We start from the raw sequence: 24,207 nt of genomic DNA on the forward strand, positions 1-24,207 counted from the left end.
TATCCTGTCTTCTGTCAGGCCTCAAAATGGCTCTATGATCCTCTACAACCGTAAGAAGGTGAAGTACAGGAAGGATGGCTACTGCTGGAAGAAAAGGAAAGACGGGAAGACCACCAGAGAGGATCACATGAAGCTCAAAGTCCAGGGAGTAGAGGTGAGAGGCTGCAATGGCGCCGAGTATGGTTTCACCGCCAGTCCTACTTACTAAATTACTCTCCTTCACTCCGAGGAGATACATGCATGTAGTACAAATGTACACGCAAACACACATGCTGAGGCTGCAGGCCAACGTGTTACCTGAGAGTGAGTGGTGCCTCTCTTTCTTCGACTCCCTCCCTGCTCGTGCCCCTGTCTCCCTTTCCTCCCTCTCTCTCTCGCTCTCTCTCTCTCTCTCTCTCTCTCTGAAGGATAAGAGTGTTTGGCCTGAGGCCAGGAATGATGTCAATGCCTCCTTCAGCAGAACAGAGAGGGGGTATCGATCCAGTCTCAAGGCAGCATCTGTGTGTGTGTGTGTGTGTGTGTGTGTGTGTGCGTGCGCGCGCGTGCGTGTGTGTGCATGCGTGCATGCGTGTGTGCGTGCGTGCGTGCGTGCGTGTTTTTGGGTCACATCAGCCAGCTCAAAAATTGATTATTCAGCAGGAATATACCAAGAGGTGAGAGGAGTGAGCATGCATGTGTCAGAAACAGAAAGAATGAGGTAGAAGGGAGAGTGAAGGAGAGACAGAGAAGAGGCACATGGATGTTTGCAGAGGGCTCAATAGTTTTGCATTAAGGGTGAGCAAGAGACAGGCGAAAGAGACACAGAGGTAAAGGGAATAATTGAGATCAAGTATTCCCATCTGCACCTCTATTATTCACAAACCCACACTCACATTGACATTCATCTCACATGCAATTTTCTGCAATCGTGCATGAATAGACAGACTCTCTCACACACACACACACACACACACACACACACACACACACATATACATATACACATATACAAAGTGTTTCCCTCCCTGGTAGTTGCTCAGTAATTGTTTGTGTCACGTCTTCCCAGGACCCCCCAAAGCAAGCACAAAAAAGCAGTGTGTTGAGCAGGGGGCGGGAATGCAGGGGGAGCAGGGGGAGTGAAGGAGGATGGGGGGAGAGGCAGGAAGCAGGAGAGAAAAACATAACCCTGGATGAAGAGCCTCCTCATATCGAATGGAAATATATGGAAATGCACTCTGCCTTTGGCAAAACACACTTTAGATAGAGGGCGGGCTACTTCTGAGAAGAGGCAAAATGGCGAGAAAATATAAGTGTGCAGAAGTGTTCATGAGACAGAAAACAGGACACGTTGTAAGTGTTGATTATGTGCAGCCTGATTCCTGAGCATTTTTGTTTGTGTATGCAATTTTGTTTTTAAACAACCAATTTATACGTGTGTGTGTGTGTGTGTGTGTGTGTGTGTGTGTGTGTGTTTGTCATCCTTGATTTGAATTAGAGTTCAGATCGGGCCGAATTTTTCTGTCCGAACCCGGCCCGCATATGACACATACACACACAGACACATGAGCTCTCTTAAAGGAGCCGCAGCACCATTTTACAACAAATGTCTTATCACGCTGATGTGACCGAGCCCGGCCCGAACCCGACCATAATTTCTAAATATCTGTCCGAACCCGGCCCGGCCCGTCGGGACCCGTCAGGCTCGGGTCGGGTATCCATGCCTTAATTTGAATGCATGTAAAAGGTGGCAGTGATGACCTTGATAGAAGGCTTTCATCATTTCATCCTTCCTCTGTCAAACACCACAAACACACATTACGTTAGGACCGGGTATCGAACCTCAATACTACTGGGGTACTGTATTGGCACCGCTATCGAAACATTTCATACCGCACCAAACACAAATATTATATTATTGACACTGCGAAGTCGGTTAAATCTGTAAATCAACCTCTGAAATCATACATTTGGTCTATTTTCAAACACAGACACACACACTATTTTGTATGAATATAGGCATCCTCTGCTGGATGGAGTCCATACTGAACTTCCTCTTCATCTTGTCTACCTTGACACTCTGTGCTTTCCTCGCTTCTTCCTACTCTTCTTTGTCCTATTCACTGTTACTTATCTCTCTTGCAGTGTCTGTGAGCTGATGACAGTGGGCCTTTTTGTGAATTCCATGTGGGTTATGTCTAGTCTTGCTGAGGCAGTAAATTTCACAATCTCTTGTGCTGTAATTGTCAATATCAGATTTATGGTATTTTAGAAAAGACACGCATACAGCATGTTTGCAATTTAGTTTTAACACCACAATCAATACAGCCTAAGTGGGTATAACCTAAGTTCTCCTCTCCTGTTCTCTCATTTACTGTCCTCTCCTCCTTTTTCACTTTTTTGTCTTGCTTCCTCCCTTTTCCTTTTCTCATTTGCCCCTGCAATCTCCTCTCCTCTCCTCTCCTCTCCTCTCCTCTCTCTAGTGTCTGTATGGCTGCTACGTCCACTCCTCCATCATCCCCACCTTCCATCGTAGATGTTATTGGCTGCTGCAGGTAAGCCCACCCCCCTTCCCCACCTTGCCTTTTTTTCACACATTTATACACATACAAACAAGATTTCAACCGTATTTATAGTGTGGTGATAATTTCTTATTAGTTGCCGTATATGGTAGCATATATATTGTCATTTCAGGTCTTTATCCCTGACATTATGGCCATCTTGTAACATTTATCCCAGCTAAGTTAAGGCTTTATTAACTATTTCTACACGGAACTGGGCCACCATAATATATATTATTTTGTCTATTAAATTGTCCATTTCTAAAACAGAACACTAAGCTAAACCATAAACCAGCAATAAGCACCATCCTCCTCTAAATTAATGAGGCAACAGTGAAAATACTACACAAAACTGTGCTCATAATAAAACTGGATGTTGTTTGGCTGAGTGGACAAACATACACAGTTAGACCACTAGAATATATTTAGAATATGCCAGGCCTATAGGTCTTGTATAATGCTAACATACAGTGCAGAATAATAAAAACACTTCTTTGCCAGAAGTTGACTGAGACTTCCAGAGCACAGTGTGTTATTGGAAGCCTGACTCTCGATACTTAACGTGAGCATCAAGGACTCCGCTCTCTGTGTGGCAAGAAAACACCCTGGAGCTACAAACAACACGCAACATGCTCACACCAACACACACATGCACAGGTACCCCCTGTGTATAAAGCAGGTTGTTTTTCATAGAGATGTTGGGCTCACTCTACTGCTCATGTGAAAGACAACAGCAAGCAGGACACACACACACACACACACACACACACACATATGTCTCTCCCTCTAACCGCCATGCAAGATGTGGTCACCAGGACCTCATCATCTTCAGATGACACGATGAATCTTAAAAATGCCTGCATACATTTACACTGCCTCTCTCTTCATCTATCACTGTTCATTTCAGAAAATATTGAATATAGAGCAATGTTCATTTAAAATATGGAAATACATAAATATGTATGTATTCTTCGGCCAAATTTCTTGCATAATTTGTCACATGAAATTTACAAGGACATTCCAGCCACCGGCCGTAAATTGAATATGCCCTTACCCAATTTATTTAGTTTTTCAGCATGCCCAACTAGTTTGATTCCTGAAATTATGAAGGGAAATTCTACTTGCTTTATCTATAAAGTGCCATTTTCTGCACTTTGCACAGATATCAAAACAGTGAATCAGTGAATATGATCATAAATCAGTCTGTGAGTGGTGTTGCATTGCACAGTGTGGTGCTGTAGCAGCCCACTGTGCCATCCTCTTTTGGAATGAAAAGTGTTCCACCGCAGCAGGTCCTCCCCCTCACCTAAGTCTGTCTACTGAATCTTTCATCAAGAGGAGCTTCTCTCCCTCTCCTCTCTCCCACACACACACACACACACACACACACACACACACACACACACACACACACACACACACACACACACACACACACACACACACACACACACACGCACACACACACACACACACACACACACACACACACACACACACACACACACACACACACACACAGGTGCACGTGAATGCACCTGTTGAATCATTCATGAGGTAGAAATTCCATAGGTCTGCTGATGGCCTACAGTATTAGTGAGAACTATTTGTGTATATATATATATATATATATATATATATAGCACGCACATACACACAAACACACATAGACACTTCCACAGCCTCTGCAGGGTCAAAGAGAGAGTGATGAGTGGGCTTGAGCTGTTAAATCTTTTATGTGCAGGTGAAAGAATCTTATCTGACACGCTATGTCCAACCTCCTCCCTGACCTCCACATTCTCTCCTGCTTCCCTTCTCCATTTCCCCTCCCTCTGTAAATAGACTCTTTCATTGTATTCTCTCCTTCCCATATGCCAATAAATTAATGAATAAATTAAATAAGTTAAACTAACACCATGTGCATGCATGTATCTGTGTGTATGTTTTTCCCTGTGCTGTAGAACCCAGACATTGTGTTGGTGCACTACCTGAATGTACCGGCAGTGGACGATAGCGGGAAGCCATGCGGCCCTGTCCTCTGCTCCATCAACACAGACAGGAAAGAGTGGGCCAAGTGGAGCAAGGAAGAGCTCATTGGACAACTCAAACCCATGTGTGAGTTAGCTTTACCATCATTTCAGCACTCTCCTCCTTCCTACTCTCATGTTTCAGCCCTCACACTTTATTCTAAACCTGGGGATATGAGTCAATAAAAATACCACCTGTCACGGTGCAGGAAGTCTCAAAATGAATCTGCAGAAAACCAGTGTGGTACATCTAAAAACTGACTTGCTTTTTAGGCTTTGTAAACAACTTGGCAGCAGAATGGGGCACAGTCTGGAGCTGTGCCATTACTTATCAGAAGAGACAACAGGTGATGTCAGCAGTTTAGGGGAGATGATATAAAAAATGTTCTCTTGCATCAAGGAAAAATATCTAATCTTATCAGTGTTAATTTAGCACAAACATCTTATTGATATATTGGTGAAGGTAAAGATAAATCAGTAAGCCAAAATGCAACACGATACATTCAGTACATACATGCAATTCAGACAAACTTTATATAGATTTAGATTTGTTGTTTTTGATGGTTCTGACAGTCAGCGCCATGCTGCCACCTAGAGGCAGATACACATTTCACCCAAGAAAGAGAGGGATAGAGGGAAAGAAGACTGAGGTGCCGGAAATATCCAGCATGTATTATTCATAAATGAGCATCAGGGAGTAGATAACTACAGTAAACACACACACACACACACACACACACACACACACACACACACACACACACACACATTCACACTAACCTAATCTCACCCCTCTTTTGATCTGGTTTGAAAGAGCAAATAAGGACAGCTGCCCAAAACTAAGTAGCTTGTTGACTTAAGTAGCACGTCAATTTTCACTCTCTCCACTGAATCATATTCCGTCTTGCTCTTCGACCTGCCTTTATTTGCTCACACAAAACAGCTCTCTGCTATTTTTCCTTTCCTAGCACTTCTCTCTTGATCACTGACTTGATCCGTCTGTGTTCATTTTATGGGCATTAGGTCTCTGACACTTAAACTGTTTGGTATTTGTTATTTCCCTCTGAAAATACATCAGCTAAATCTCAAAGTGCAGACATGTTATTTAGAAACTGCAAACATGGACCTCAGATGTTAGAATTGAAACATCTTGCAAAAAAAGCATATTGCACATTTTGCATATATGTATTTAAAGTGTACATTCTGAACACTGGAGGGCACCATTACACACTTTCAGATGTTTGTGAGGTAATGCTGTTACTATAAAGATTGACCTGAACAAATAAAAGGACAGAAAATAAAGTGTCTTTTATGTTTGTTTGAATGTCTCTTTTGACAGGTGCTGGAAGCAGCCTGCATCAGAAATGTTCCAGTGTCAAGCAGCGCATCATCTCATCCAAGCAGGAGTCAGGGGCAGCAGCAGGAGGTGGAGCTGCAACGGGTATGGGCGTAGTGGCAGGCCAGAGAGCTGAGGAAGCAGATGGCACAGAGGTCCAGAACAGCGATGTGTCAGAGGGCCAGACAGAGCCCAGTCCTGGAGGGGGCAGGAGCAGAGCGGGTGGAGGAGAGAGGAGGAATGGCAGGATAACCAAGCCCTCCCTACTCCCACAGAGCAGCATGGAAGTGTCCTCCTCTACTTCCACCAACCAGGTGGAGGTCCCTGACACCACCCAGAGCTCCCCATTGTCAATCACCAGTGACATGGCTGATAGCCCCGCTCTCGCCATTGGGGCTGGCTTGTCACAGAGCACAGCTGTGTTCATGTCTGAGGTCACCACGCTGACTGGGGATTCGGTTTACTCTGCTGGCCACACCCACCTGCTGGCATCCACCCATGAGAGCACCACAGCTGGCATCCTGTTGGCTGTTGCCCCTGAAAACCAGAGGTTTGCGTCATTTCCTGGTGGCATGGGCTTAGGGGAGGGAGGAGAGTTGGTTCTATCCAGCTCTCTAGACTCTGGTGGAGGAGTCAGCCTTCCTGAGACCACCATGACTTTTGACCCTGATTGCTTCCTCAACAATCCCAAGCAGGGCCAGACGTATGGAGGAGGTGGAGGGAAGGCTGAGGGATGCAACGGTGATGATGTAGGACTCCACTGCTCCTCTAACAACTTTGTCTTCAACCCAGCTCTTGTCAACAACATCAAGACAGAACCTACACCCCTGGAGCCGCCACTGGCCGCTCAGAGCAGCTATGTAGGAGAAGGGACAGGCCTCAGCCCCAGCACCACCCTGGAGCAGATGGACTTCAGTGCTGTGATGTCATCAGCCTGTGTCCCAAATCTGACCCAGCCTGCGCACCACCCCTCCCCTGGCCTCTTCCTCCAGGCTTCCCCCCAGACAAGCCAGCCCTCCCAGCTGCAGACCAATGGTAGTGAGGCGAACCAGGAATCAGGCGAGGCCCAGGCTTACATAGGCCTGCCCACGGTGCCAACAGACACTCCAGTCACCAATGGAGACCCACATACACACCTCCACCAAACCAGCCCGGACCAGCAGGGCCTTTGTGGAAGGAACGGACAAGGAGCGGCGGTGGGCTCTTTTCCTCTAACACCACAGGATACGACCACCGACCAGTCAGGCAGCAGGGGACATCAAGAAGTCTTAGACAAGACTTCTGAGAATGGAGGAGAGTTGCTACTTAAGTCTGGGGATCCCCACGAGGCCTACACGAGTGTTGACACTGAGCACTACCTGCAACCCACAGATGGCAATGGAGGAGGAGAGGAGGGCGGGGGAGGTGGTGGAGCAGGGGGAAGAGGGGAAAATGAGATTCTCTGTAATGGTGTAAGCTTGTCAGGGGCCAGCAGTTCAGTGGTGGCCAGTCCTCAGTCAATAGCTGCTGGTGCAAGCATTGAGGGGACGCTTTACAGCTCTCCTCTACCTCAACAGGGTGGGGGGGTGTCAGCTACAACAACTGGGGCCATCAGTCTGGAAGGCTTTGAGGCTTCCTTTGGAAGCCAGTTCTCTGATCTCATCAATGATTTCATCTCAGTTGAGGGATCTGGAGGTGGGGTGGGGGCGGCTGTGACTGGGGTTCTGATGCCCCAGGAGGGGGCAGCTGGAGAGGAGCAGGTCACAGGAGCAGGCCACCTGCAGGGCTCCGAGGTGGAGCAGGGAGCTCTGGGACTGCTCCAGGAGACTGGGAGGCTGTTTGGTGTGACAGACTACTCCCCAGAGTGGTCTTATCCAGAGGTTAGTAAACCCTACATGATTATCATTCATTATTTATTAATCATTGTTCCCTACAGGAAAATCAGTCCCTGCTACACATGATTGACAGTGGGCTTGTACTGATGTTAAACGCTAAAATCACGCTCAGCACAATTTGTACTAAGACTGCCAGCCTGGCTGTGTGGTCATTAAGGAGTCTGAATATCTCAGACTCAGCTGATTGGATTTTGATGAAATTTCAGTATTACACTGATTACCCTGGGTGGCTTCATTAATTTACCCATGTACCACTTATAATATCTCAGACAGCAGTTCTGTCATTGAATCATGATGAAACTTGTGGAAACATGGCATCTTACCACCATCATTTTCAAAAAACAATTTGTCGAAAATAACCTTGTTGACTAACTGTATCTCCAACATGTGCACATATAGATCTAATTTTTTTTTTTTTTTTCAACTTTCTTCCAGGATCATCATACTAATTATTCCACATTTTTGAGTTTCTTGAAAAAGCAACACAGTTTCACTCATCAAAGGGCATATTGTTTTTAGAATTAACTAAAATACCACAAAAGAAACTAGCAAATGTGGTTAATGGGTTTAAAATCAACAACAAAACATGTTTAGTTGTTTACTCACTTCATGACTGAACAATTTTGGGGCACAATATGTTGTTTATGTTTTATTTTTAGCTACTTGAGAAAACACTTGGCAGTGTTGTTCAGATGGTTCAAACAACTTGGATGTAAGAAGCAGCACAGCCTCTAGGGGCTGCCACCAGGCCGTTAAGACTCATAGATTTGTAAAAACATAAATTAGCAAAAGTATAACCACTTGGGGGGCATTTACAATATTTATCAGTTTAAATTCATATAATAGAAAACTAAAATGTAGGCCACTGTGTCTCTGAGGCATGTTTTTGCAACAGATGGAATCAGGATATTTGATAGAAACAGAAAGGTACTCATTTGCACACACACTACACTATTGATAACATATGACAATAGGACATTATTATTATTTTTATTATTATTATTATTATTATCAAATTAGTATAGTATGCATGCAATGATATGTCCTATTCTCACACAGATTGTGTGATATTAGACTGAGGACTGTTTGTGTGCGGCAGGGTGGAGTGAAGGTGCTGATCACAGGTCCGTGGTTGGAGTCAGGCAGTGAGTACAGCTGCCTCTTTGACCACATCAGTGTCCCTGCTGCCCTCATCCAGCCCGGGGTGCTGCGCTGCTACTGCCCAGGTAACACACCTGTGTATGCACACACTTTTACACAACAAACATACTCCTTCAGCACAGAAAAACACTTTACTTTCTTTTTAAATGTAAATCTAACCCCAACCGTCACCCCTCTAAGCAGTTTCTAGCAAAAACGTTTTTCTACAGCATACAAAGAAAGAGTGTAACATTCTCAACTGCACGCCCTTTTCGGGAGATGCAGTCCCTTTTATACAAAAAGATGAGAACAATACAAAAAGGAACATTTTGAGGAGGGACCATAGGGAGGGACACTGTCTGGCAGGAACGCATTAAATGTAGCACTGTTTGGAAATGTTTTTTTTGGATGGTATAGTAAAGGATACATGAGTCACATCCTGCTACATTAAGTGTGATCAGGGGAAAAACTGCAAGGCAAACCCTTTCTTGCAGGCACACATGGGCAAAGCAAAGATGTTCACAGTGTATAATGGTTAACATACTGTCCTGAAATTAATCTTTGACAAGTGATCGGTCTCAGCATAAGGTCACTCCTATTAATTCCTTATCTGATATTTCCAGCCCATGACACAGGACTGGTGATGCTGCAGGTAGCTATGGGTGGTGAGGTCATCTCTTCCTCTGTGGTGTTTGAATACAAGGCGCGTGACCTTCCTGCCCTGCCATCTTCTCAGCATGACTGGTTGTCCCTTGATGGTGAGAGCATGTATTTGTTTTTTTGACCACAAGTTACACACTTATTGTCTTATTTTTACAAATTATGCTTTTGTACTCAGTGAAAAGCATAAACCATAAACAAAATGAGACTTGTACGTAACTGCTTCATTGCGTGCCTGGAGTGCTGCATGCTTGCGTTTTTATTTTTAACATACTGTAAGATTAAAATCATGTACTTGACTGACTGTATTGTTTTTACCCAGAAAGTTTAAACCCTAAATTATCATACAAAATACATCCTTTTCTTATTCTTCTTATTCTCGTGTGTGTGTGTGTGTGTGTGTGTGTGTGTGTGTGTGTGTGTGCACAAGTGCGTGCTGCACCTTTTATCTTCACAGTCCCCAATTCATAAAGCCTTTAGACTTTGTCTTGTTGGACTTGTTTAGGTCAAAATAATGTATTATGGAGTCTATTTTGAGTGTTTGCATGTTGGAGAGGAATCTGAATTATTTTGTAAGAGCTGTATGTTGTTCTAGTGAGATTTAAATTAAACTGAATCAAATTAAAACTTTCTGTAAGATGTTAGAGGACAATTAAATGTTCTTTGAGTCAGCTCGGGGGGATTGGTTGCATATATCTGCACAGCACCCGGGGGGTTGCTTTTGTGTGCAAATATATCTCCTGATGCAATTGCGGCTTTGAAACACACGGGTCTCCTCAGCGAAGCATGTCCTGGGTTACTCTGTGTTCATCGCCCCCGTCTCTGCGTTGCGCAATGCGGCAATGCGGCTCTACAGTCACAGCAGGCTGACTGTTTGCTGGAGTGAAGGGCAAGGACATCATGGCACAATCGCGGTCCCCTTGACACTTAAAAGGTTGGGCACCACTGGCAGTGTGCTGTGCAGCCTCATACACGCTATATATAGGCTCTGCCTTTAACTTTCAACGATGATAACAAGACCTGAACGTGCGCTCCAGTCCTTTGTGTGGCCTCAAATCAAATGTAGCATACATCAAAGGCTCACTGCCTCGAAAAAAATAGACAGAGATAAATCATTTTAAGCAAATATGCGTCAGCGCAAGACTTTGTCACATGTCATTGCTCCAGTTTAGTTTGTGTGCAGTCTATTGTTGTACCGATGACGAACGAGCCTCCTGCAGCTCAGAGTCTGGCGGGCGGATTTGAAGCGTGTCTGCTACTAACACAACGTGGAGACTGCTCTCTCTCTCTCTCTCTCTCTCTCTCTCTCTCTCTCTCTCTCTCTCTCTCTCTCTCTCTCTCTCTCTCTCACTCTCTCTCTCTCTCATCTCTCTCTCTCTCTCTCTCTCTCTCTCTCTCTCTCTCTCTCTCTCTCTCTCCCTACTCGAGTTGTGTTGCTCGATCGGAGTAGCAATGTGTGTGTCGCACACTTCAAACTAACGGGGTTGAGCAGAAGCGGGAACAAAGAGAGCAGCAGATAGGGAGAGGCTCGCTGTTTGGGTTCGTAACTTGTTTGATTTTAAACTGATGTTAACTTCAAAAACGCGCCCTTTTATTGGTTTATGTGATGTTTTATAGCTGGGTTAAGTTTTTTGTTATGATGCTGTAGATGTATGTAAATGTGCCTGTTGTCTACATTTCGTCTTCATAGCTGTAAAGCCTTAAACTACTTTTGCATTTCACGTTTCAGTCAAAATATTTTTAGTACATGTGGTGCCCAGTTTCTGTCAATTCAGACAAAGGGACGGAAGAAAATCTTTATGTTGTTTGCATTCTAGATGTTTGAACTAAAAGGCACGCGAGATCCTGCTTGTTTTATATAGCATTAGAAGCTCGTTTAGCCTTACATGTTGACCTGTTCCCTTTCAGCACCAACAGGAGTGGACAGCTCCACTGAACTCTATAACAACAAATGAAGGGAGGCTAATGTGGCTCCTGTAGAGGCCCAGATATTAACAGGCCTGCTTTAGGAACAGACATATGGGAATGTTGTTGGTCACACAAAGTTTAAATGTTATACTCTCTGTTATAGATGTTCATGTTTACTACTGAAAGTTTCTCTGTATGGATCCTGTGCCAAAACATTTGTGTTTGATTAATACTTTTTCCATTAACTTCAACTAAAGAACAGAATTTGTTTGAATTCTGCTTTAACAGAACAGAAAGGTGTCCAAAGCTGGTCAGTAAATCCACAGGTACCCACTACAACTACAAGTAATCATTACACAAACTTTGAAAAGCCGCTTCATTTGTATTCAAGAACAGGAAGTGATCTGTAATACTTTATAGAAGCTGGAGTGCCACCAGAATACTTATGCCGTTTTCACTGGTCAATTATAATCCATTTACTTAATTAAAAACAGTTAATAAAATAATGTATTACATTTGCATTTAAATTATGTGGTTAAAAAACTATTAGTTAAGATATAGAATTGCATTCTACTGACATTATAAATAAATTCATGATCTTTTTTAATTAAATCCTAAATTACTTTGAAAGGAGTTTCCAGTGGCCTTTCTTTTATCCTTCATAACATGAGCCTTGCAGCATCTATACTCAAGTAGCATGATTGGCAGGTAGATAAGTGAATTACATTACGTTAAATTTAAAGTCATTTAAGTTAAATTTAAGTTAAATTAAAAAAACAAAACAAAATGAAAGCCTGTTTGAAAGACATTTTACAAACATATTTCAAATTCAACAATTCACTTCTCAATTAATGAGGGTTATTGAATGACTATTTAATCCCCTATTTAATTGGCTAATTTCAATGAATATTTGTCTGTCAATTAAGTTATTATAATTAACCACAAGAACATCCTCATAGCAGATGTCTTCTCAATCATTATTTCTGTTTTGAAATGCATGTCTGCAAGCATTTATGTGACCAGAAATCTACTGTACTTTTCCTTTTTGTGGTGTGTTTTTATGCATCTGTATTTGTAGGTGTGTGTGTTTTCAGTTATGATGGGTGAAGACAGCTGCTTGTTATGCGTTTGGCAGCTGAAATAGTGGAGTGTTTTGCTTTGTATTTAAAAAAAAAAAAAAAAAAAGAAGAAGCTGTTTTTGCAGAAAACTCTGCTCTTCTTCTGATTGGCAGTGGAGTGGAAAGGGTGGAGCCTTAGCCTCTGTGACACTCTTATGGCTCCACCCTTTCAGCTCAGTTTGTGTAATGCAGACAGAAAGAAAGAAAATAGAAGTAAAATGAGAGGAGAGAAAAATAGAGAGACTGAGTGAGACAGCAGCAGGTGGGATGAGATAATGTGCACTGCAGCAAAACTGCAGCAGCGCTAAAACAAAGGGTCACACTCACACACAGCCAAAAAATAAATTTTAATGTTAGATGTATACTCTTTCACACACAAACACACACACACACACACACACACACACACACACACACACACACAGTTTTTTTTGGTTCCCAACTTCCTATTGTTGGTAAGGGGATTTATTGCACTGCAGTTCTGATTTATTCTGCAGTATTGAGCCCCACAAAGAAGAGCCCCTCTCCCTAAGATGCTCTACGTAGTTACTAAAACATATTATTGATTTGCTTAAATGCAACAAACAAGTAGCCAATGCTTACAGCTCTATGTGTCCCACCTTCACTCCTGTAGATACGCAGTTTAGGATGTCCATCCTGGAGCGTCTGGAGCAGATGGAACAGAGAATGGCTGAGATAACCAATCAGAACTCCAGCTCAGCAACCATGGCAACCAAGGGTGGAGGAGTGGAGGGAGGAGGAGCCACTGATCAGCAGTCTCAAGTAAGGCAGAAAATATGGGATTTAGCTTGGGTGAAATCTCCCTTTTCAGCTATTCAATTCAATTCAGTTCAATACCATTTTATTTATAGTATCAAATCATAACAAGAGTTCTCTCGAGACACTTTACAGATAATTAATAATTTACAAAGACCCAACAATTCCAGTAATTCCGTAGCTATATAATCTGAAACCGTATCAAGTGAGCAGGACAGGTAAAAAAAAACACAAAACACAATTTGTTTTAGTCATAAATGTTTAATTAAAGCAAGTCTTTAAAAGTGTGTTTGAGTCACCAAGATTAAATTCAATGACTGCATGATGATGGTCTAATGGTTTAAAGGTTTACAGAAGATCAGGCCTTTCCATTTTTGGAACTCAAAGAAATACTCTAAAGCATACATCAGTTACATCAGTTCATTCAATAATAGCAAAACATATATAACATGATGCAAAAGCAACACCGACTTCAGATTCAGAGAGGTGTTAAATCCACCTCTCCACTGTATTTTCTGACATCATTTTTATAAAAACAGCATACATATAAAAAAGCCTAATAAATCTGGCATTTGTTTCATGGCTATTGTACTGGATTTCATTACATTGCAAATGTGCTTTTTAGGTCACCCCCCTGAAAGTGTTAATTCTATGACTTCATAACAGCCTAAACATGTTATGTACGCTAGCTCTCAAGGAGTCAGAGGTTCTGCGATTTGTTAAACATAAGACTCTTTCTTGGTAAAAACTGACCTTTGTGACAGCTGACAGGTTTCAAGGTTTGTGAAAACCATTTTAAATCGGCAAAAATGTTGTACATAAAAGTCCTGGAAAACCTTTTTGTCTTCAATCTTCCAGATTTCCACCGATCAGGGTTCGTTCGAGGGTCGTGTTGTAGTGGTGTGTGAGAAGATGATGTCTCAGCCATGCTGGGCTTCATCTAATCAGCTCGTCCACAGTAAGAACTCCAGAGGAATGACCTTACTGCATCTGGCTGCAGCTCAGGGCTATGCAGGGCTCATTCAAACACTCATTCGCTGGCGGTGAGTAACACACAAACATGACACATCATTGTGAATACAAAGACTGTCAGTTAATTTCCCTTTTGTTGTCTTGTCTGCAGCACAAAGCATGCCGACAGTATTGACCTTGAGCTCGAGGTGGATCCTCTCAACGTAGATCACTTCTCCTGTACTCCATTGGTGAGTGATCACTATTTCTGAATGGTTTTTCTGAGTGTGTCATTATTTCCGTGTCTGTGTGTGATGTGCGTTTTCCTTTGGACTCCTCAGATGTGGGCATGTGCTCTGGGCCACACTGAGGCAGCATTGGTGCTTTACCAGTGGGACCCAAGAGCTCTGGTTATTCCTGATTCGCTGGGGCGCTTGCCGCTCAACATCGCACGATCTCGGGGCCACACTCGATTGGCTGAGCTCTTAGAGCAGCTGCAACAGACTCCTCAAGCTCAGGGCCAGCCTGCTGACACTTGGATGGACAGATGGAGAGGAGAGTCACAGACCAGCAGAATAAGCAACAGCCCTACCCCAAACCCTAATTCAGGTGGGAAAGCCCGCTATTTTGTGGTTTATTGTCAGTACACCCAAAACACAAAACAAATTCCCACTTAGCCCTAGTGATATGTAATCAGATTGGTGGTTAGTTTTATTTGCAGAGGTTTTAAAATACCTGCCACTGAGACTTGTTATACAGCGGGTTAGCTTAGCTTAGCAGAAAGACTGGAAACAGCTAGCCTGACTCTGTACAAAGGTAACAAAAGCCGCCTACCAGGACCTCTAAAACTCACTAATTAATACACTATATCTTGTTTGTTTAAACACTGACGTGTAACAACAACAATTTTACATTTTACTGGGGTTATGTGCCAGATGATTTCTTGGCTAGGAGCAGTAATTTCTTGCAGTGTCAGCTGGTTGCCTGTTTCCAGTTTTTCTTCAATCTTCTCATCTAAGTCTGGGCAAGAAAGCAAATAAGTGTGTTTTCCAAAATGTCGAACTATTCCTTTGAAAATTATATTTGAAAAACGTAACAGCAATGTGTCTTTCCAGCTATTCCAGGATATTCCACAAACCTCCATGTGGACAGTCTGAAATTGAAAACTGAAAATGACCATTGTTAGCTACAGTATTTCTAGGTGTAAGTGGTGCAAGATTGTATGTGTTCGGGGTGAACTGACCTATAATAAGTATGCATATCCAGCATGGTAGGAATCTATGTTGCCACTTGCTCTTATTTTTTATCATCTTTTTTCCCCAGAGCTTAGGAGAGCCAGGACAGAGAACCAGCCAGACAACCATAACCCGAGCTGGAGCCAAACAGGACACCGAGCCCAACAGGGAACCCAGGGAGAACAGGGAGGCCCACCCCCAGCCAAGAGACTCAAACCCAGCCCTGACACCCAGCAACAGCTAGCTAACTCAACCCCTGGCCCCAACACCCTCACCTCCCTCCTCAACTCATCCCCCAGTCCTAACCCCCAACGCTCTCTCCTCCCAAACACCCTTCAAACTCAACCCTCCAACCTCAGCTGTCAGAACGCACCTCCTGCCAGCTCCAGCCCAAACCGCCCTCAGCTCCCCAGCACTCCATTCTCCCACCTGCAGGCCAGGATAGGGGGGTCTGGAGGGGGCACCAGGTGGAGTCTGAGACAGACTCTGGGGCAGCGTGGCCTAGCCAGGAGGATTCTAGGAAAAGAACGACTGGCCATTCACCTGCGCCAAAGAGTGCTATCTGACAGGGGAGAGGAGACAGAGCTGCTGACCTATCAGGATAACACAGAGGACTTGCAGGTAGGGGCAGCGGATTGTGAGGCGCAGTTTTGATCTTGTTCCTTAACCAAAACTGAACTTTTTGTACTGTATGTGATGGACAATGTATACTGCTTGCTTGCATGTTTGCCATGTTTGTGATCAAATACATGAAACAATACATTAAAAAATCTATGAAAACAACTCTCCCCAAACTTTGACCCTCCATGTGAATAAGGGAAAACTCCCATGATACGTCATTAGGTTAAAACAATTACAAAAGCTCAGGAATGGCCCAAGGGGGGTAAGATGAAATGTTGACAACAAACTTGAACATAAACAGGATACACGGATAATGAGTGAAGATTGGGATTTTACATGACATCTACTGTACTCCTTTGTCTGCATTGAATTTGTCATCATAAGAAGGCCACCTGGTGCAGGGGCATCTTCACTACTCAGTTACTCTCACAACAGTAGACACACACTGTTACAAATGAAGAGCACTTACAAGAAAGTAAAAAAGGGCATATTACATTTTCACTGGCAAGAACAAGAACCTAGTACTAACTGGTTAAACCTTACATTAAAAGGAATAATTTTAGTATGTGTACAACACTGAGTGTGGCCAAATAAAGTAAAGATAATAACAAAAAGGTTTTTAGTTTGGATGTAGCCATTTGTAGTGCTTGTATAGCTAATCACAACTAGAAATCTGTTTCAAAGAAAGGGATTGCAATAATAAAAGCTCTGATGCCTTCAGTTGTTTCCACCACTAAGATAATTAGCCACCAGTGGAAGACGTGTGGATGTATATTCTATGATGCAATGAAATCTGATAAAAAAAAAGGACAGTGCAAGCCCATCCAACTGTTCAAGGCACCCTGATGTCACATCTAGCAAGGGGGGCTCACAAAGAGAGGATAGAAGATGTATTACATGATTAAACCTTGTTGGTTTAGTCAAGACTCTGGTCAGTCGAAAACATATGACTGTTTTACCAGAGTCTCTCTAGGAGCTAAACACATTTAATGTATACAGCATAAGCTTACAGGGTAAATCACAGAACAGAAAGCTTCAAAAATCAAGTGATGATAATGCATAGACTTTTAAGTTCTGTTCAGGAATTTAAGAGAAACATTAATGTTTCACTTGCCCACCTATAAGTATAAAAAGCAGTTGCTCCCTTAAACCACTATGTACACAGAGTTTCATCAGTATCATATATTCAGTCATATAGTTGTCATCCGTATAGGCATGAAAATAAATACCAAAATTAAAGATCATTTTAACTGTTAAGGGCAGCAGGTGTTAGAAATATGTAGGTAATGCCTGCTCTGCTTGTCTTGCAGATGGACATTACGATGCTAGCTGATCACATCATGGAGGCTTCAACTGGTAGGCATAAGCAGGAGGCTATGGAGACTGAAACAGACTCTGGGAAGTTGGGGATCAGCAGTGATGTCAGGTTACTGTCTGGTTACCTTGGTGAGGTGGAGAGGTAAGTCAAAGAGTTCCTGTCACCACATTTAGATGACATAACTCATCAAATAGCGTAAAAGTCTTTTTTACTGTGAACATTTTGCTCTGTTCTCTTCTTTTCTCCAGGTTTCTAAACTCTAGGTCCCAGACTTCTAGCCCCAATCCAAACTCTCTCTCAGGGCCTGAGGATCAGCAGAGTCCTCAGGCTAAGCAAGCCCTTTCCTCCCCCTTTGACTGGACCTCCTTCCTCTGTGCAGCTATGAAAGAGGAGAGGTTGAAAACTGACTCCTGTCTATCCATGACTGAGGCAGAGCATGGGGAGCTCTATGAGACCGTCAGGCATGCTCTGCACTCGCTCAGAAAACACAAGGTATACATGGTATACCTTTGGAAAATCACAAAGTTTACCCCTGAGATTGTAAAATAATCTGATGTATTTTGTCACTATGTTCTTGTTTAAATCCTTGTTCTGGTATTTGTTCAACTTATTTTCCTCTCTATTTCTATCTTTCATGAATCACAATAACTTGAGATGACCATGAGCCATTTAACATATATGATGTTTATACAAACTCTTAATGCCCAAGGGTCCCATTCAGGAACAACGCAAAGAGATTGCAGCAGTGATTCAGCGCTGCTATAAAAGATACAAGCAGGTAAGAGTTAACAACACACAGCTAGCATCAACCCACATGTTTTTATGTCAGGCTGACTGAGAGTTTAGTACTGAATTGGATATACAGAAATAATAGCAATAACAGATGTGTTTCCTTCATAAATTTGAGCTAAAATGAAATGTGAATGAATGAATGAAGACATACGGCTTAGTCATGTCATTCACTATGTGCCTTTATATTGACGTTTAACACAGCACCAACGTTCACATCATGAATTGTGTTTATTGTAGGTTTTATTCACACTCGAGTCAGTTTTATCGCACGTTTTTGTTTCTGCTTGAGACAGCTAGACGTGATCTATAATGGGAATTTATTAATAAAACGATTAAGTATGCAAGCTGTGATCAGTCTGTGGGTCGTGATTTGAGTTTGCAGAGGGAAACAGATATAGCCACAAAATTATTTAAATCATTATCATCATTATAATGATCAGCATTCAACATTACAAAGGTACAAAGGTTGTGATGGAAGGGTTTACAACACGCTGCTTCTGTCTTCTCTTTCAGTATGCACTTTATAAGAGGATGACCCTGGCAGCCATCCTGATCCAGAGTCGTTTCCGGAGTTTCCATGAGCAGAGGAAGTTCCAACAGAGTCGTAGAGCAGCGGTCCTCATCCAGCAATACTACCGCTCCTATAGACACTCCCTTGGGTATTTCACTCTCTCTCTCTCTCGCTCTCTCTCTCTCACACACACACACAAAGGCCATAATTATGCAGAAAGATTCATCTTATTCCTGTGTCTTCGCCTACAGCAGCCTCCTCACGAAAAAACAGAACCAGGCTGCTCGCAAGATCCTGAGATTCCTGCTCCGATGCCGCCACAGGTGAGGCATAAAACTCCTCACACACCCTCCAACACCACTGTACACACATCCAAACACATTACCTACACACACGTACAGCCCACTGCCACACATGCGCTCTCTACATTGGTGCTAATAGTTGGTGTTGTTTTACTGTTCCTGTGAAGCCCCTTGATGGACCATAGGCCTCTGAAACGGGTGAGTCTTCTCTCTCTCTCTCTCTTCTCTCTTCCTCTCTCTCCCGGTGGCTGATGCCTGTTTGCATGTCAGCGGAGGAAGGGGGAGAGGAGATCCTGGATTATCATACTTCCCTCTCGCTCTCCCCTCCCTATCTTCCTGTCTCTCCCTTTCTCTCTCTCTCTCTGTCTCTCTCCGAGGTCTGCTGAATGATGTTGGTACTTCTGCATGATTGAAAGATAGATAGAGGAGTGATTCTTGCATAGGGTCTTCATGGGGCATGTTCTTACTAAAATGACTAGGGGACTTTAAGTGTCTTGCTTGGCCTGCCAGTCTTTTTTCTGTGCCTTGATGGGTGGGAAGGTTATATGATGGAATGTGTGGGTGTGGGTGTGGGTGTGGGTGTGGGTGTGTGTGAGTGTGAGTTGCTCTGAGTATGGCCTTTGGATATAAAAGTGGAAAGAGAAACACATGCACAATTACAAATACACACAAATCTCTCTTTGAGCATGTCTCTAATGTGTGTTTGTTTTTCCCCAGGGCCAGAGAGCAGAGAAAGGCCAGGGGTCCTGAGAGCCCACCGCCAGACCCCACACATAGCCCCCTCAGCCTGTGAGCAATCTATAAACCCTCCCTGTCCTTCATCTTCTCCTTTTTCCTTTCTTCCATCCTCCCGAAAACTCCCCATCTTTTCCATTCCCCAACCCCTTCTCCTGCCCTTTCCATTCCTCTCCTCCCTCCTTCTGTCTCACCCTTTCTCCCCTCTTCTCTCAAGAGGGAAAAAAACTCTTCCCAGACAGACTGAGGACAGGATAGGTGTCCATCATGGCAGCTCAGACAGACAGAGCCCAGGGACCTGGCTCTGCCCACAGCACTGATCCTCCTCCACAGTTTCACTGGGAGGCCATCACATTAACCTCATGGCATTCTTTGCACTCTTCATGGGTATGTTTCTTTGCAAAAGCAAGTTGACAAGTCAGACGGGAGTACACGAGGAAGCGCCTGAAGATGAAGTCCTGGCATTAATGGCAGCGTCTGGACGTGCTCCGGTGAACAGCTGGCTCAAGATAAAGGTTACTTTGACATGCAGAAAATGTACAAAACATTTCGTGTTTTGTATCTAAACAGTAATCCATGAAAGAAAAAGAAAACATAAACCAAAAAACTCTCTTCTATGTTGCATTTGCATGCAAGGTTTTTCCGCTTATTCCTCCTCTCCATCATCCTGAAGATCTATAGTGGCAAATCATTCTGCTGATTCAGTATTTCACAACCAACCACTCTGACTCACAGGCTTACAAACCTATTAATCAGTCACCCGATCAAAAGGGGAGGAACTGCACTTGAATGTAAGAGGGGCATTGTTAGATAAGGGTTAGGGTCTGAATAACGATGTCTTAATTTGTTACATGGACTTTGTATGGAGTCGTTCTCAGAGGCAGCACTTTGCTCGCCTGACGTGGTGTGTCCGTGTTTGTTCAATTCAATGCATGTATTTGAGCTACAAGCTCCTGCATGCTTGCCAAACTGCTTTAGTGTTGTTTCTTTTGTATTTCTATGTGAAGTTGTGTCTCACTTACGTCCTCATCAACTTATCCTTGCCCTGTTTAATGTGAACTGTGTAAGGAAAAATTACTCATTTTGGGTGCTTTTTTTACTTTATTTATTTAAGGGTCTAATAATTTATTTAATTGGCTCAAGAGTGGTTCAGCTTGAGACTGGTCCCCCCCCCCCCTTGTGTGGTAAAATATGACATGTTCCAATGGTTAAATGTCTCTGTTAGTTTGTTCTTTGCGTGAACCTCTAAATCCTAACTGTGGTTTTGAGGAGAGAGTCACATACCATTGCCTTGACTTCTTCTTGACTCTGAGAGGTCTCTATGCTTGCTCTGTAAAGGACATGGGTCATATACCTGCCCCTATATGGGGCATTGGTCCCCATATTAGCCCATATGGGCGATCAAATCCATATTTTGGACTATTGCATATTCCTGTATATAAACTGACGAGGTAAGGGGATACGAGGACCCTGAAACTTTTTCATAAGAGGACTGTATTTAAGATTATAAATTATTTTACTCCCATAATGAGAACTTAAGACAGAGACCTGGGTACACAGGATGGCTGTATTGCTTGTAAATAATGTAGATATTGCAAACGGAGTAATGTGCATGAGATTTAAGACAAAGAAAAAGAAAAAAGAACATGTTAGTGGCTATGGACTGTGAGAGGATTTTAACTGCTTCACTTTAAGAGTATCCAGTATAAGTGTTACTGAAAAGAACATTTTGTTAAAGCATGCAACTGAAAAATCTAATGTTAGAATTATAAGTGGGAAAACAAAGTTAGCTGAAACAATGATCTTTCAGACAAAACATTTACACTTTGTGCTTTTGTTTCTTGGCTAGCAAAAATGAAACCCTTTTTGCCAGTAGTGCCAATTATTATGAATGCTATTTTTCCTAACAATATGTTACGTTGGGGAAACCAACACCCAAAAGATAGCAGTAAAATCCACAGAGGCAACACACACAGAGACAATAAACAGTAGAGATTTAGTACTAGCTCAACCATAGACAAGTTCTGAGGTTTGCCTAAGGCAGACCTAAGTGTAGACGACGATGATGCAAGTATGAAAATGATAATAATGGTAATAAAGATGATGATGGCCGTTTAATATGAATGCAATGGATGGTGGCCCAAAACGGATGAGGGTGCTACATTCTTTACAATATGGTTGTGCTTCAGCAACATACTAGCTTTTATTAAGACCATTAATCACACCTACAGCGGATCCAGCCTGGCCTCCAGTCAAAGCTTTCCATCTTCAAACAGAATGTCTCCCCCCCCCCCCCGCTTTTTACATATCATTTGATTAATTTTTATTTTCTCCTCATTGCCACTGCCATTATGATACAACGTCTACTTTAGACTTCTGGAAAGCTCTGTTTAGAAAGTGCCTGCTCAATAACAGAAAAGTGCAAGCTAATATCAGGAAATATCTATTGTATGTCCTCCAAAAGGTTGCCAGTTACTTGTTTATTTTCCTAAATTGTGTGTTAAAAATGAACTTGACAGTGTTGAACTTGATCCGAGTCTAAGTTAGAAGCTCGTATTTGTCAGTGGTATGAATGAATGCTCATGGCCTGATTGATGCTATGTGTTGCTTTATGAGACAAACCAGTAATTACAGTTTCACTTTATGCCCCACTTGTGTGTCAGTTGTGCAGTATCAGAACAAGAAAACCATACAATTCAGCCACTGTGTATGAAAGGCACTGTCACGAGTCTATTCAAGGTCCCAGTGTTGCTGTTGGGAGAAAGATGCGTTCTCTAGCAGGGACTCATTTTGTCTGTCTTTCCTTAAAAAAATGTTCTTGCAGCATTTAAATGAAAGCATAACCCAACAGTTTTCCAGAGGATGAAATAGCTGTCACTTTCTTTCTTTGTCTTTCTCTTTCACTCATGTTCTTTCTCTCTCTCTCACTCACACACACACACACACACACACACACACACACACACATCAATACATACATGCAGTACACAAATGTACACAGACACAAAAAAATGCCACACTCTTTCTCTCTGTGCTTATGTCTTTGGGAAAAATTAAATCTCTCCCTTAGATTTTACTCAGGGTTAAAGAACAGGGAGATGGTATGTGGAGTGTGATGCTCTCCGCCACAGAGTTGTACCGCTACTGGTGACTGTGTATATTGTATGCATATATATATGTGTACATATTTGTGTAGGTTAGGGATACTCCAGTTGTTCATTCACTAATCTAGTGTCTACAAATTTTAAAATAATGTTCTTGATTGACGCACTCCTTCTGAGTCTCATTTTGTGAAGCAGCAAATGTGATGTTTGTTTCATCCAAGGTGTGTTTGCATCACTTTTTCTACAAGAAAAAAAAACTCCAAATCCCATATTTTATAGGATTCTGTTTGATTATAAACTAAATTTAAAGCAAGTAATGAGTGATATTTCTATTTCTATACTTGCTCCTGTTTTAAACGCACAAGATTCTTGATACAAGTAATTCTTAAATAAAAATAGGTAACGGCCATGTATCACCTCAATTTTCTTAATTAAAAACAGTTGTAAGAGATAGTATATTTAAAGATTTACAATTGGACTATCTCTATAATGTGTGTTTCACACATTTCCTCAATTTTTTATCACACTGAGAAATAGCCATGGTTAGGATGGCACTGTCAGGAGATTCGTGTTACGATAGAGTATCCTCTTAAACTGCCCCTCCTCTCACATCAGCACAACTCAAGTCACAAAGAACACTGCTTTAGACTCCTTCATATATTATATATAAATGCACACACAGACAAGTATACACACACTCCAACATCCAAATGCTAGTGCTTATCAACACACATTGTAGAATACATACTCATACACATGAAACTAGACACAGATTGCAGATAATCCATCAATATGTTCATGTTTTTGGAGAGGATGGTGACTGTAAAAAGAGTATGTAGAGTAGAAAAAGTAAAAAAATACAATGAAGAAATATTGCCATAGTAGACAGCTGGTAGACATGCGCAGATATGGCCTCTGTTTTCATAAATCCGCCTAGAAATGAATGGTATAACCTTTCAGGCCTTGTTTTGAGAGGGCGTGGCCAAACACCACATTGCATGCTAGAATGGTAGACCCTTATAGATAATCTATGGCTAGACCTCTTCTTGCCTTCCTCTTCTTTCACCCCGTCTTCCCTCTCTCTCTCTCTCTCTCTCTCTCTCTCTCTCTCTCTCTCTCTCTCTCTCTCTCTCATTTCCTGCTGTATTCCCACCTTGCCTGCTGTTGTGTTCTCCATGCCTATCTCAGTCTTTCATTCCTCTTTTCTTTTCTTTTTTTGTAGCCTAGTTTTTACTTTGTTTGTTTTACAAACGTGCATGCA

At 42.5% G+C, this 24,207-nt stretch overlaps 1 protein-coding gene across 1 annotated transcript in view; it reads left to right on the forward strand.

The window, feature by feature from the left end:
- The window catches only part of LOC144517460 (calmodulin-binding transcription activator 1-like), a 47,270-nt gene extending 27,413 nt beyond the window's left edge, over nt 1-19,857 (forward strand). The window contains exons 5-23 of the mRNA XM_078249589.1: nt 19-154; nt 2,460-2,531; nt 4,499-4,652; nt 5,904-6,005; nt 6,042-7,759; nt 8,874-9,000; nt 9,538-9,672; nt 13,235-13,383; nt 14,236-14,420; nt 14,501-14,579; nt 14,670-14,937; nt 15,652-16,205; nt 17,495-17,643; nt 17,751-17,994; nt 18,212-18,286; nt 18,808-19,005; nt 19,049-19,128; nt 19,275-19,305; nt 19,825-19,857. Coding sequence (XP_078105715.1) covers nt 19-154; nt 2,460-2,531; nt 4,499-4,652; nt 5,904-6,005; nt 6,042-7,759; nt 8,874-9,000; nt 9,538-9,672; nt 13,235-13,383; nt 14,236-14,420; nt 14,501-14,579; nt 14,670-14,937; nt 15,652-16,205; nt 17,495-17,643; nt 17,751-17,994; nt 18,212-18,286; nt 18,808-19,005; nt 19,049-19,128; nt 19,275-19,305; nt 19,825-19,857 — 4,489 coding nt within the window. The remainder of the gene's footprint in view (nt 1-18; nt 155-2,459; nt 2,532-4,498; nt 4,653-5,903; nt 6,006-6,041; nt 7,760-8,873; nt 9,001-9,537; nt 9,673-13,234; nt 13,384-14,235; nt 14,421-14,500; nt 14,580-14,669; nt 14,938-15,651; nt 16,206-17,494; nt 17,644-17,750; nt 17,995-18,211; nt 18,287-18,807; nt 19,006-19,048; nt 19,129-19,274; nt 19,306-19,824) is intronic.
- The last annotated feature ends 4,350 nt before the right edge of the window (nt 19,858-24,207 follow it).

Source organism: Sander vitreus, chromosome 4 (genome assembly GCF_031162955.1).
Source record: "Sander vitreus isolate 19-12246 chromosome 4, sanVit1, whole genome shotgun sequence".
Lineage (NCBI taxonomy): Eukaryota > Metazoa > Chordata > Actinopteri > Perciformes > Percidae > Sander > Sander vitreus.